The sequence below is a fragment of the Biomphalaria glabrata genome, chromosome 6 (assembly GCF_947242115.1).
Source record: "Biomphalaria glabrata chromosome 6, xgBioGlab47.1, whole genome shotgun sequence".
In the NCBI taxonomy this organism is placed as follows: domain Eukaryota; kingdom Metazoa; phylum Mollusca; class Gastropoda; family Planorbidae; genus Biomphalaria; species Biomphalaria glabrata.
The window spans coordinates 14,147,628-14,163,697 of record NC_074716.1 but is presented as its reverse complement, the minus strand read 5'-3'; the positions used below and the strand labels follow the sequence as shown (position 1 = coordinate 14,163,697).

Below are 16,070 nucleotides of genomic sequence, written 5' to 3'. Positions count from 1 at the left end.
TGCCAATGAAAGAATATACTTTTATTAAAGAAATAATGCCTACAATGTATACACAGCGGCAATCCATTAAGTTACATGATATATAACAGCAGGTAACACATTTCTACTTACAGACTTCTAACAATAAAGTAGCCTACAATATGCTAAACCTTGCATTAGTTTGTAAACACTAATTAATTAAACATTCTGACCGAAGTATCATATTCAGGCTAGAGAAGGAGCTAGAAGAAGAAGAAGGGTTGCCTGTATCCCAAGTATTTAGCTCTGGACTAAGCTAAGACCTTGTCTTAAAACTTTTATTAGATGAAAGAAGGGTTGCCTGTATCCCAAGTATTTAGCTCTGGACTAAGCTAAGACCTTGTCTCAAAACTTTTATTAGATGAAAGAAGGGTTGCCTGTATCCCAAGTATTTAGCTCTGGACTAAGCTAAGACCTTGTCTTAAAACTTTTATTAGATGAAAAAAGGGTTGCCTGTATCCCAAGTAGTTAGCTCTGGACTAAGCTAAGACCTTGTCTTAAAACTTTTATTAGATGAAAGAAGGGTTGCCTGTATCCCAAGTATTTAGCTCTGGACTAAGCTAAGACCTTGTCTTAAAACTTTTATTAGATGAAAGAAGGGTTGCCTGTATCCCAAGTATTTAGCTCTGGACTAAGCTAAGACCTTGTCTTAAAACTTTTATTAGATGAAAGAAGGGTTGCCTGTATCCCAAGTATTTAGCTCTGGACTAAGCTAAGACCTTGTCTCAAAACTTTTATTAGATGAAAGAAGGGTTGCCTGTATCCCAAGTATTTAGCTCTGGACTAAGCTAAGACCTTGTCTTAAAACTTTTATTAGATGGAAGAAGGGTTGCCTGTATCCCAAGTAGTTAGCTAAGGGCTAAGCGAAGAACCTAGTTTAAATATCACTGGTCAAGAATTAGAAATGAAATGAACCATTACTTATAAATATATACAAAACAAATGACAGTACAAGTCTAAATGAGTGTTAAGCACACAGGTTCCAATCACAGAGAAGCAATACATAATGAATAACATAAATAGCACCTTTAGTCAATGAAGGCAGTGTTGATATAGAATGTACACAGTGGACTAGGAAGAAGGAAGGAAGCCAAACTTGTGAACCTCAAAGCCACAAATTAACTGCTGTGCACTCTGTGGGATGAGGACCTTTACTGGCATTACCAGTTGTTCCAGTGCACCTCTAGCCTCTGGTATCCTAGTCTTACGTAGCCACTAAATAGAATTATTTACACACTTACCTATAAATATAAACAAAACAAAAATTTTGCATGCAACTCAAGGAACATTGATCAAGCCAGGTCAGTATTTTTTTCTTTTTTTTGTTTCCTCAAGCATCTCTTGAATAGACTTTCAAGTAATTCTTATCCTCTTTCATTCACCATACACTTAAAAGTTGTTGTTTTTTTCATTTGGAACCCACCCCCCCACCAAAAAAAATGTATAAAACATTCTCAGTTACACATACATGTTTTACTAAAACATTTGTTAACCAAAAAACACTGACACTTATAAAATTGTTAAATACTAAATTTCTTAGAAATTAAACATATCTATTATTAGGAAATTTATTAAGCTTACAATAACAACAATACTTATTTAATATAATTGTGTACACAAGACTACAAATTGACTTATTGCCTGTTAGAGCACAGTAACTTAACAAATAACATTAGAATAATGAAGTTGGTAAAATGGTACATCAAATGTAATTAATCTTGTCACTGCGTCTCCTGCTATTTACAACTGAACATATACAATAGAATACCAATTGTTGTCGTTTCTGACTATTGAATATAATACTATTAAATCTTAAGCTTCATTTACTGTCATGTCTAAATGTGTCTCTCATGCCCTTATGAAGATCGACAAATGTCTGTTCCCTGATGTTTGGACTAAAGACTCCCTTTACTGTAACAGCCTAGAATGTCCTAACTGTACCAGCGAGGCCAGTCTCTACTGTACTGGCACAGCCTGGCTGCCATGACTTGACTTGTACTTTGTAAAGATGTTGTAGAGGACTCTAAGGGTGGACTTCAGGTCTTGATTCACAATGTCTGACAGAGGAAAAGAGAAAGTTACTTTTTACTTTTTGTGTGGGAGACAGCAATGACATATTTTGGGTCAAGTTGGTATCAACAGTTGCACAGTTCAATAGTTGCACAGTTCACAAGCACTCCACATTTACTGCTGATACAAAACACGTCTGTCACTTATTTTGGTATAGAAGAGAGTTACACTTTTACAGCTTTCTAGTACCGGTAGTTTCTAGTGTAGGCCTACTACCTTACCATAGAGAATCAGTTGAAATATTTGAAAGCTTATTTTTAAAATATTAGCACCTTTTGTTCTGCATGTTTTCTTCAAATGTCAGAATGCTTTTGATAGAATACAAGCGAACATGTCAAATGGTTCACAGTTATGATCTGAAGCTTCAGTAATAACAGAAAAGTGATCTTGCAAGCAATGAGTTTAATTTAATCTTTAAATCCCTCTCAACAGCCACCTTACCCAGCCCTTAAGCCTTGAGTTACCACCAAGCTCTAAGTGACATTTGCTCGAACCTGAGAAACCTTTAGACAAGTTGGATACTACATTAGTACTAAAAGGGGGGAAAAAGAATAGTGGGAAATGTGGGGGGGGGGGGGGGGGGATCGAAACGATCGTAAATACAGAAGCGAAAGACAGGTCCCGAGATCTCTCACCCCAATAACAACAGCCCGACACACGAGCGCAACGTCTTTCCCTTTGTGCGTGCGAGCGACCCGAAGAGGAACAAAGCGAAGTTTGGGGGATGGCGTCCCTGTACCTCGAGTTTCCCTTCTCGGCACTCATCTCCTGCAGCTGAGGAATGCCCTGGTGGAATGTGGACACTGCACCACAAGAATGTTTCATCTCTCGCGGTAGCTTCCCTTGCCGAGTCCACCTAAGTGACATGACAAACACATGGGGGGGGGGGGGGAAATCTTTCGTTTTAAAAGCAGCAACCGTTTATAAACTTAGTTTGCACACGTGGTGCCCCAAATCAAAATGACTATTTAAAACTATCGCCCCCATCGCACATTAGTTACGATTAGAGTGAGCCGAATGCTAGACCAACAAAGACAGAAACACTGTTAGCTTGACGACATACCATTACAATATAGACCAAAAACAGCTTTCCACATCAATTTCACGCATTGCCTTTATCCGAACGCCTCTTTAACTGGACTAAACCTTTCTCCTCGTTTCAAGGTTTTCCTCTGGTCCAGTGGCATTCGCATCGGAGTTCCGAGCATTCTCTCAAAGGTCCCCATGAAGGGGGGTGAGGTGGCCCAGATGCGACTAGCATTCCACGGTCGTGCCTGCTCGCTGTGTTGGTTTTATCCTGTCCATTATCTCTGCAAGACTTGTGTTCATCCTATGTCGTAGTTCAAACGTTTGCTCTCCACTCTCGGGCCTTGTGTAACCAGAGGAGCCGCTCAGACAACACGGACATGTCATGACGCCCACAATCGTAACTACTCAATAACGTTATAAGTCTCATTATTAGGAGAATATTCTCAAGAGGCCCGAACAAGACACTGGCCCCCAAAAACACCCCAAATAGAAAGAAAACTATATGTAGAGCTCCCTGATTTGGAAACCACTGCGCAGTTCATCTCATATATTGATCTCTAGTCATCTGAACGCTCCAACATAACAATGAGAACGAGGAAGCAGAAGAAGAAGGGGAATATTATTCAATCAATGCACACATAAGACACACCCAATATGTGGAAACTTAAAAAAAAAAAAACAATTAATTAACGGATCTTTTCGACAGCATATAAATCAGTCAAGTAGCCAATACATGAGGCTGTGCTCAGGTTTTCCAAAGAGAAATACTTTTGCGGTCTTCGGAGTGAGAGCGATCAGACTTCTAAACTGTATGCAAAATAACTTAATTTATGAACCCCGTATGAAAATGCTACTATTGCTATATGAATCCATCAATTCCATAAAAAACACACACACACACCAAAAAAATTCTACACAGAAGAGTGGGGTCATAGTAAATATCTTTGATAGACCAATTCCTATCTTATACTATAAAGTAGAAAGTAAGGCTTATATAAGTATGTATGTATGCAAGACCGCCGCGAGGGTTGTGGCCGCCTGCGTGCGAAATTTAAAAATGCCGCCCCCATTTTTTGTTTCTACAAAAGAAATGTATTACGATTGAGCTGGACAGTGTAACAAAAGTGCCCGTTAATTGAATTAATTTAATTTTGTAACGCGTTGCATCTTTTGAAGAGTATTTTTTTGATATTTTCTTTCTGCATTATGTTCGTGTCTTTTCAGAATGAATATGACCCTAATCATTGACACCTTGTGTACCTGTAATGTCTTGATTTATTTATTCCTAAAACAATCGACATGGGCCATTAATTGCAAAATAAAAAGACTCGAAACACAAAAGCCATTGACGGTGAAACGTTTTCAATGTTCTGTAAACTTTGATAATGATTATCACGTTTGTATTTTTGGAGAGTTGTGCATTGTCTCCACAATCATCTGACATACACGGATTTGGAGGTGCCTACAAATGTATCCAACACACCTCTAGGACAAAATGAAGCAACTCAACGCTGAATATTTTTCTTGAATTGATACAAAATAAATAATCCTAATAACAAAGAGACAGCCCTGGTCAATAGTATTATTTGAGGGACATTCTATGTATATAAAGCGCACGGACGTCTGTTATGGGCTTGATCTTTTATAAGATCATCTTCGTGCTAAGTAAGACGTCTCTGTCGCGGACCTTTTTTCATACAAAAATCGTCACTATAGATAAGTCGGAAAGAATTCGACCAAACTCAGATAAAGGAATCCAGAAGAATCACACTAGCGGAGACGTTTTGAAATATTTTCTTCAAAAAGTTTTAAACGGTCTACATTTGAAAAGGTCTTATTAAAAGATGAAATGATGTCTCTTACTTAAGATATTTTAATTTGTAATTATTGGTAACATTCATACACGGATTAATAACTACAATGAAAATACAACTTTTCTTTCGCTGCCCCCCCCCCTTTGTTGTTGGTTGGTCATTAGCTTGTTGGTCCAAACAGCTAGTAGCCTACAACTCAAAGTAGATCTACATCTATGATGACCCAAGAATATTCTACGCTTAACTAACAGCCATTTAACATAAAAAGGAAAATGTTTTTAACATTTGAGATTTTAATTACTAGATCTACTTACAGTGCGGGCTGTTCGACTAAGCAACAATATTTATATATAGTAAGTAGATACTAAGAAGAAAAAAATGTTTTGACTGATCTACTTCTGTAAGCATCATTTGAAAGAAATATTACAAACAACTCGCGAAAATTCAAGGTCAGAAACATGTAGGCGCCTATTGAAATACCATTGGGAATCCCTCGCGCGCCGCCCCTTTTATTCTTATTAAAAGTTTCCAAAATAGCTTCTGATGTAAGAAAATCGTTTTTTTTTTAAATAGTTCTCAATGGATAATGGAATAATAAAAATTTATATAATATAGTAAAATATTTGAGTACTAAACAAATTTAATAAAATAAAAGTAACATTGGAATAATGATTTGGCCACCCCCTAAAGTCGGCCGCCTGCGTGCAATGCACACATTACACAATAGGTAGCGGCGGCCCTGTATGTATGTATGTATGTTACGAGTAGAAATCAAAAGCCGTTTGACCAATCTTGATAAAAGTTGACATAAATGTTCCTTGGGTACTAACTGGAACCGTCACGTATGTATAGTAGAACTAAAACAAACTTAAGACCCTCAAAAAAAAAAGTTGCCAATCTCTATAAAAGTATAAGTATCTTATAAATCTAGGCCATGTTTACATGAGAAAAAATCGAAAGGATCTAGATCTAGTTTTAAGAACTACACTTTGCACAGATAGTTTTTTTACTTTGACACATGAAAATTACAAAATATAGTCTATTGATTTCATTATTTAATAAAACTAAGCTTCAAATTTGTCTTTCGAAAGCACTTTTCCATAAATTCGTTCCTTATATCTGCGAATTTAGAAGTCCTGACGTACCGATACTTTATAATCCCATTCATCTATCGAAGCCAACATCTAAGTCTAGACTCTAGACTTAGATGTTGATCTAAGTCTAATTCTAGATCTAATTCAAAGAGGAAAGATCTACTTTATACTTTAACACATTAACATACAAAATAAAGTTCATTCATTTCATATCTTAATCAAATTAACCCTCAAATTTTGTGTTTCTAAAAGCATTTTTCATGCATTCGTTCGCTATAGCTTCCATGTTGACATGCATTTTAATAGTCCCATTCATGTGTCGTGCTCACCGCTATGTAAACACACTCTGATTGGACAGGCTACACGAGGCTCTATATGGGGGATAATAAATCTACTAACATACAATAATTAATAACCTTCTTGAACCATTGAATTCAATCTACATCTATTATAATAGTATCTAGACTCTAGATCTAAATATATGTAGACCTACAAGCAAATGTTTTTATACAAAAAATGGATTTAGGTCGATTAACTATTTTGAAAGCTCCATCCATACTATTTTTACATTCACGCATTCGCTTTACTTATAACATTATTATTTCGTTTACAAAACACTCTCAGTGACTTTATCGACAGTGATATGCAAATTAGGACCCGCGGGCAACATATGGCTAGTGTATATATATACATAATTAATACTTAATTTGTAAAAATATATTTATTTAAATTGACCCTTAGTCTTCTATTGAGAACTCAGTTACTGTTTAGTCCACAGTGATGCCCAAACTTCGGCCCGCGGGACATATCCGGCCCGAAACGTTTTGAATTTATCCAAACATCTTCTTCCATTGCATAATGAAAAGCTGCAGAGGGTCGCTTCTACTGAGCTAGGAGTAACTTTGTCGTGATGTAACACGCGTGCTAGACATGGCTACCATCAAGAACAAGTTGGGGTACCGCTGTCTTAAACTGTAATCACGTGACCAGGATCACCAGATAATCTCACTAGTGAGGTGTCAACGAGTTCAGCTTATGCCAGGCGTCTACTGCCAGTAAGGACTGGATTATTCTTGACGCTTTTTTTTTCTCTCTGCCATATCCCGCACACTTGTGTGTTTGCTTATGTGTGTGAGCGTCTGTAGGTTCATTCTGTGTGTAGTGTAGCTGCAGACAATTGATAAGAAAGCTCCCCCCTCCCCCCAATTGTTCATATCTGAAATGACATTTTGATTGGGTTTTTTTCCTATTACATGAAACCATTATTCTCATTAGCGCAGCTTGTTACATGATGTCGGAGGCGGCGCATGTCTCCAGATAGTCAGTGGAGAGGTTTGAAATGACATCGTGTTTTAGACTTGAGCGAGTCTATACAACTACAGTACCGTTACTCAAAGTAAGGCCAATACAGTGTAACACTAAGTGTTTGAATGTTTAAGTATGAGTTGATCTATCTGTACAGACAAACACAAGGGTTCAAACATTATATAACCTGCAAATGTTAAGTCTAGTATTTTAGACAATTTATATCAAGCGTGACTAGATATACCTCTAGTACAGGCACAGTTGTTTTTTTTAAATGCTGGTATCTATGCGAGGTATATGGGGAATATATTAAACCATTTCGGCGTCACTTTATGCGATTCTCGGTCGAGTCTAAGTACTCGGTAATGTCATCACAACAGTTTAGAAACGTGCTTCAAGAGAGATGTGTTGTACATTACATCTGACGTCACTTTATGCGATTCTCGGTCGAGTCTAAGTACTCGGTAATGTCATCACAACAGTTTAGAAACGTGCTTCAAGAGAGATGTGTTGTACATTACATCTGACGTCACTTTATGCGATTCTCGGTCGAGTCTAAGTACTCGGTAATGTCATCACAACAGTTTAGAAACGTGCTTCAAGAGAGATGTGTTGTACATTACATCTGACGTCACTTTATGCGATTCTCGGTCGAGTCTAAGTACTCGGTAATGTCATCACAACAGTTTAGAAACATGGTTCAAGAGAGATGTGTTGTACATTACATCTGACGTCACTTTATTCTTTTTATTAGACATAGTAGCTAAGTTTATAAGCTTCGCAAAATAAGTACCGGTACATTAATTTCTTAGTTGACAAGGAATTTCGATACTTGTTCCTACGTGAATTGATCGTTAGCAAGAAGCTGTATATGTAAAACCATAGATAAATCATTGGCTCCCCAAACCGTGCTTTTATATTTGCACACTGCGGCAACGTCGGCACCTGCCTTCGAGCTACGAGGCTGTTACGGTAGGCCCCTGAGTGAGGTAACAACTCCGCCCATAGCCTAGTGTGTCTGCTAGTGAGTACGGGCAGTAAGAAAGACTAAACGCCCGCGAAGTGGATGACTCCAACACGTGTCACGTGAGGTAGCCATCATCCGTCAATGACATAACATGATGGACCACACGTCAAACATGGCATCACTCAAGCTGTTAGTTAGCTTCACTGACAGTGGCCTAGCAGTGTGAGACAGAAAGGTGAAACTTGATACAAACGAAATGTTCCGACTATGATGCGGTATAGCGTCTAAAGTTTCCCCCCTCAAATAGAGTTCTATGTGTGTAAGGCTGCGTGAAGGCTGCAGTACCGGTACGTTGCTAAATAAAAATAGTTACAAATTTAAGCTCTGCTAAGTCACAATGAGGGGAGAAAAGCACATTTCAGGTTTGATGACTAAACGTGTAAATTTAGGTCCCTTCTTCACAACACTTCTTACTTCTTGCATATTGTTTTTCAACGACTCTCATTTTGGGGTGTATTATTCTGAAGTTATTCAGAGTCATCTGTTCTTTTTACAATTTTGACTTTCAAGTTGATTTTAGAACGCTTAAAAAAATCACACAAATTATGAAACGATTTAAAAAATGTATTAGAAATTGTTATCAACTGTGAAAGTGCTATCGGCAGATAGCTGCTTGGTGAGAAGCTTTAAGTTTGAAAAAAAAAAAGTTATAATTATTGTGCACTATAAAGCATCGCAGAATGAAACTTTCTGAGCACTTTCATTTCCAGTTGGCAACACTGAAAGTCAATCAAGTGTCCTCCATTTTATGACTAGAAAAATCACGACACGCTTTTGAAGATTTGATGACTTTAATTCATCAATTCACGACTTGACATTGTGTGGTTAGAGTGTCACTTGAATGTTTCGTGTACCGTACAATAACAGGTTTTCAGTCTACAGTCTATAAACATACATTTATAATAGTGGCCAAATTATAACATAAAGTTACAAGGACAGTTTGTGTGGAAACACAAACTCAAAATCGGCCCCCCGAAGTGGCCCACCCAGGCAGGCAAAAAGGCAGGTTTCAATATTTTCAGAAGAATATCGGTATTAATTTCTATCAGAAGTGCTCCACCCAGGCAGGTAAAAAGGCAGGTTTCAATATTTTCAGAAAGAATATTATAATGATCAAAAATCTAAAATCATTTGCATAAATGTGTTAAAAAATGATAAATGGCCACCCCCCTTACTAAAACGCCTCCAGTGTTTGTTACTATAAATAGGGAATAGTTGTAAAAGTGGTGTATTTTTATGAAAAAACTACTTGCAAAATTGATTTTAAAAATTTGATTTTTCAGAAAAGAAAAAAGTAGCCGTTGCATCAGAACTTTGAATGATCTAAAATATCTGAGATCTAAACGGGACGGACGGACAGAAAGGCCACACAAAACAAATTGCGACGGACACACTTGTTTGATCTAGTGTTGTGAGTGTTCAAAAGGTACGTCATTGTCACTTCCAAAACAAAACAAAAAAAAACAAACACACACATTTATAAGCTCATAATTGGACACGTGGTTTGTGTATTTCTGTGTGTGCAGGAGTAAGTGCATCTCTTTGTGTGTGTGTGTGAGTGAGAGAGAGAGAGAGAGAGAATGAGAGAGAGATGAACCGAGGAAAAAAAAGCAGATTCGCGGAGAAGGAAAGAGAGACTGAAGATTTACGTGATGGGCCTGGGCCACCTGTAAGATGACGTCACCACAAAGCCTAACTACGAGTGCACAAGGTATAAAGACTTGTTGCTGTTTCGTGTCGTCTGCTTATCGTATTCGCAGACGTTACCGGTGCATAAGCGTAGCGTGCGTGCACACACTTACACACATCATACTCGCCAGTGGCAGAACACAAAAGGTAAACATGTTAATGAGTACTCCCAACTGCGCGTGAGTGCAGTCAAAGAAAAAAAAAACATGGCTGAGGGAAGTAATTCGCACAATTAATCAAAAGTTTTTAGTTTCCATTAAAAGACATCACTCATCTAAAATCGTATAAGCTTATAGATCTCTATATTTTTTAATTGTCTATTTTTTGTTTGTTTAGCAAACAAGACTATATATCAGAAACTATATATGTCGCATATATGGACCCCACGATGACCTGCTGACTATTGTAAAACGGAAACTAAAGCTCTATGACCATATTATTACAAGGTCTTCGGGGCTTGCAGAGACCTTCCTTCAGGGAACAGTACCAGGAAAAAGAAGAAGAATCAGACATAGCGATGGGAAGACAACATAAAAGAATGGACGGGCCTGACAATGACTGAGGTTCTATCCAAGGCTTAAGACAGAGGATAGGAGAAAGACGGTTGACAAATCTTGTGTGGTGCCCCAAAGGTCCAACAGACTAATGCATAGGCGAAGTTGCAGAAATATGGTGTTGAAAAGAATAGTTTATGTTATGTTAAAAAATGAAATAAATTGTTTTTCTCTCGATCAACCATCAAAGTAAATGGTGCGAAAAAGTAGGAAATTTAAAAAAAAAAGATTTGGCGAGACTCAATGACACACTTCAACTATCGTTGTATCATTTCCGTATGACTTGAAGAGAGCACTTGACAAGATAATTTACGTCATTAGAGAGCTAGATAGCTAGTTGCATTTTCTCTTCAACAACACTTTGCATACAAATGAGAAAGGGGAATGCACTCATTCACTTTGAAACGAAGTTTGGTGTTTGGATATCTGTATAAGATGCATTTACTTTCAAAGAATAGAAGCATCCAATTGAATTCATAGAATAAGTCTGTTGGATTTATGAATGTCACATGATTGTGCGGTCTCTATAAACCAAAGTATTTAAGTCACGTAGACTACATTGAAGTCAACATTACAAACAAACAAAAAAACACATTTCCACAATATATTGTTATCAAACAATACAATACACACTACTTCTCACTGAAATACCAGAATTTAAAATATTTTCTCTGCTTTCAGTGAGTGATTTTTTTAAAAAAGAAATTCCACACCAAGAATTCCTTTATTTGATGTTTGATTACTATTATCTTTAGCGCTGATAAATCTTTCTTGTGACATCCATGATCTAAGTTATTTTTTTTTATGTTTTAATTTTGAAAAGGACCAATCGCCCTTATTAAACAGCAATTGATTGATTTTAACAAGTTGAGGATAATTTATTTCTTTAAATATATCTCAGAAGTTAAACGGGGCACATTTCAGGTTTCAAATACATTTCTATCGCTCTTCTTAAAAGTTCCTTTCTATTTCTACCTGATTTGCTTTTCTATCAGTTCCTTGTGACTGTACATTGGAACAACGTCTGTACACAGCTTCCTTGCTGATAGATTTCAACATCTCAACTCTGTCATTGAATGTCATTTTGTTGTTGTGTGTGTATGAAGGACGTATGTTTGTAGTGAGTTTTATTTGAACTCTTATTTCACTTTTGTTTGTTGTACTTTCAAGTTCAATCTGTGTGTACATCTATAAATACAAGTTTTATTTAGTTGTGTTTGAACCTTGCTTTTGTTATTATAAGTTCTACATTAAGGATTTAATACGGCTACATCGGTTTAGTTGTACTAGCTGGTTGGAGCTACACCGGTTTAGTTGTACTAGCTGGTTGGAGCTACACCGGTTTAGTTGTACTAGCTGGTTGGAGCTACACCGGTTTAGTTGTACTAGCTGGTTGGAGCTACACCGGTTTAGTTGTACTAGCTGGTTGGAGCTACACCGTTTAGTTGTACTAGCTGGTTGGAGCTACATCGGTTTAGTTGTACTAGCTGGTTGGAGCTACACCGGTTTAGTTGTACTAGCTGGTTGGAGCTACACCATTTAGTTGTACTAGCTGGTTGGAGCTACATCGGTTTAGTTGTACTAGCTGGTTGGAGCTACACCGGTTTAGTTGTACTAGCTGGTTGGAGCTACACCGGTTTAGTTGTACTAGCTGGTTGGAGCTACACCGGTTTAGTTGTACTAGCTGATTGGAGCTACACCGGTTTAGTTGTACTAGCTTGTTGGAGCTACACCGGTTTAGTTGTACTAGCTTGTTGGAGCTACACCGGTTTAGTTGTACTAGCTGGTTGGAGCTACACCGGTTTAGTTGTACTAGCTGGTTGGAGCTACACCGGTTTAGTTGTACTAGCTGGTTGGAGCTACACCGGTTTAGTTGTACTAGCTGATTGGAGCTACACCGGTTTAGTTGTACTAGCTGGTTGGAGCTACACCGGTTTAGTTGTACTAGCTGGTTGGAGCTACATCGGTTTAGTTGTACTAGCTTGTTGGAGCTACAACCAACGACCAATTATCAACACCATTTGATACGATTAGGTGAAAAGTACAAATGACACTTTGCTTTGGACATATCCACTCACAACAAACGCATCATAACGTAAAACCGTTTGTCAACGAAATAAAAGTGAACACATTTTACTCTTGTATCTAACAACTTGGGCTCTCGACTGTTCAGCTAGACATATCACTTCAAAGAACTCACCTTCTGGACGAGCCTTTGGTTTCATCAATCCGGCGTCTTCCATCAATTCAAAGGCGAATTTCACATTGTGAACCTGGGAAACAAAAAGACATTACTCAATTCATTGTAGTGCAAAAGTAATGTACATTGGCAGATAGATCATTCCAACCCAATACTTAGATGGTCAATCCAACCCAATACTCAGACGGTCATTCCAACCCAATACTTAGAAGGTCATTCCAACCCAATACTTAGAAGGTCATTCCAACCTAATACTTAGTCGGTCATTCCAACCCAATACTTAGACGGTCATTTCAACCCAACGAATACTCAGACGGTCATTCCAAGCCACTACATAAGTCCTCAAAGTTCAGCAATATTTGTATTTTTAAAATTGTAGTTATAGCATTGTTCCGTGAACTGTACATTAGTAAAAACCCTTTGGGATTAAAAACAGCAGCAGCAACAACTTATCATGTATGATTACAATTCGCTATATCTGGTCTCACCAATAACAAAACAATGTCATTATAAAATATTCATAACATTGTTAAGAACATATAGTTCACGCCATAGCTAGGCTCACAGTTGAGATGTTCAGGTCGAGACAAGCTGATATTCTAATATTTCATTGGTAAGAAAGTCAGTCAAGAAAGTACATGTAAAATGGTACTTCTGTGTTTCTTTATTCTAGTTAGGTGGATAGGATTTATTTTAAAAAAATACATATTTAAATTATTGCGCTTTAATTTAAAGTGATATTTTGATGCCTTGAAAGCAAGGCATGTTTCAATTAATTTTTTTGTTACAAGTCATGCGAGATTGTTACAACTGAAGGTTACAAATCCAGGGGAATTGTTATTAGCCCGTGACTTTTCTAATTAGTCTACATGCAGCGTAAATGAGTCTAATTCTCTCGATTAATGCAATAAGTCAACGCGGGCCAACGGAAAGTTAAAAAAATGATATGCTCTTTACGCAAGCGATTTATTCCAGGATTCAACGCTAGTAAGAAATAACAATTATTCTAAGCACAATTGTGTATGTAAATCTCTCTCATTTAGAGCTAATATTTAACTTGTTATACATTTGTGTATTGTGTGGGTGTTTCATTCAGGTTCGGCCTTAATGCTGAACTGAATCTATGGAACTTATAACTAGGAACACTTGCGAATATCGGTTAACAGACAAATCTCGTTAGCTGGCGGCGGCTCCTACAAAACAAAGAGAAATAAAAAATAAAAACAAATCTGACAAATAATGCCCAGGAGACGGTGGTGGTAGACAAAGTGATGTAGGAAAGTTGGACACAAGCGTTAGGCTAAAACCTAGACTGAAATGTAACCCTGAACATGATACCGGGTCGGTCAAGGGAAATACAGTTGATGATGCTGAAACATAACCTCAACGACGTGCCCCCTCCCTCCTCCAACTACACTTTATCTTTCGGCAGAAGATTTGTTTCCTTTCTTTGTAGACTTGGCCTTGGGAAAGTGCACTAGTCGTCTAGTGTTACTAAGTGATCTTTGTTATATTAAGACACTTCAACGTGAAACACACTTTTATTCATTATTCAAATCCACTATACCATCGAACTATATATATGGCGGCTGAGTTGTGAGATAACCAATATACATACATATATATGGCGGCTGAGTGGTGAGATAACCAATATACATACATATATATGGCGGCTGTGTGGTGAGATAACCAATATACATACATATATATGGCGGCTGAGTGGTGAGATAACCAATATACATACATATATATATGGCGGCTGAGTGGTAAAGCGCTTGTCAACGCTTGCAGACAGGGATTTTGAATTTCGGTATTTTAAGGACACCACTTGGTCCACCAAACCCAAACTGGACACCTGACATTAGTTGCGAGAAAGTTAAGGCGGTTGATCATTCTGTTCGCCATATGACATCTTCATGAGCATTATCCACAGCTGTAGAGAGGACAAGGTTGAAAGGGTTACTTGACTTATACTTAGGAAGAACTAAGTTTAATAGTAAAAAGTCGTTGTTCTTTTTGTTACTTCATGCACCGTGCAGTGTTTGCTTAGGAAGGACATGTCTCAGTTTAGAAAGAGCACTAGATTGAAGAAGCAAAACCTTCTAGTCTTAGTGTCCACTAAATTATCAACTTCAATTGATTCAAAGCCAGCAGAGTAAATATTTAGATCTAGTTTCGTCCCGTAAAATAAAACTAATCCTGAGGGAAAATCTCAGAGGAAAAACCTTTTCTGATAACTGGTGATAATTTTCATTGCAGACCGGGTTTTATTTTGAAACTATCATACAGCACAGCATGAGATGGGATGAATGAGGGCTTTAGCTGTTTTCACATCCATTTTAGTCACTTGTCCAAGAAAATGATTTAATAATGATTGGCCACAAAAAGTATTCGCATTTGATCCTGGCATCAAATTATACGTGAAGCAGATTCTGGGCGCAGCTGGTGGGTCAAGTCTAATATTAAATACGATGAAAGCTATTTACATTCCGTTTGGTTTTGGGATCTTATGATAAAAACAACAACACGTGTACGAACTCTTTGTTAGTCTATATAAATAGTTCAACAAATGTAATTTCAATCTTAAGATAATCTCTTACATTCCATTTAACCAATTAGCAATGACTCTCTTATATTCCACTTAACCAATTAGTAACGAATCTCTAATATTCCACTTAACCAATTAGGAATGAATCTCTTATATTCACTTAACCAATTAGCAATGACTCTCTTATATTCACTTAACCAATTAGAAATGTAGCTCTTATATTTAACCAATTAGAAATGTAGCTCTTATATTTAACCAATTAGCAATGTATCTCTTTGATGTACTGAAATCTTGGAGAATAATTTGAAATCTTGGTATTGGGGATTTAGGAGATCAGTAGATGGCAGCCTGCAGACATGTAACACTTATTGACTGACTACACGACCTGACAATGACCACTGGCATAAAGACTGCCGTGAAACATCCAAGTTATAGACCGTTTGAAACGTATGCTCAGTGGAAGTTCTCTCTGTAGTCAGAACTAATGACTGCTACAAACACAGTGGTAACCTAGTAGCCCCAATACATCACACAACCTACATGTCACTCTGCTCCAGCACCCTTTACCCCCCCCCCCCCGTCTGCCTTGTCACATTAAATTAGACGTCTTAATTGAGAGCACATGAGCAGCTACCGCGTGTAGCACGCAGACACGAGCAGACCAGACGAAGACACCAGCGCTTGCAGAGTCCGAGTTTTTCCAAAACATTACAGTTACATAT

The 16,070-nt window shown here is 37.6% G+C and overlaps 1 protein-coding gene across 1 annotated transcript in view; it reads right to left on the bottom strand.

Moving 5' to 3' along the window:
- LOC106052636 (beta-parvin-like) overlaps positions 1–16,070 on the bottom strand; it is a 32,601-nt gene continuing 16,531 nt past the window's right edge. The window contains exons 11-12 of the mRNA XM_056034012.1: positions 12,801–12,873; positions 1–2,075 (exon numbers count right to left, since the gene is read on the bottom strand). Of these exons, the coding sequence (XP_055889987.1) occupies positions 1,975–2,075; positions 12,801–12,873 (174 nt within the window). The 3' untranslated portion in view covers positions 1–1,974. The remainder of the gene's footprint in view (positions 2,076–12,800; positions 12,874–16,070) is intronic.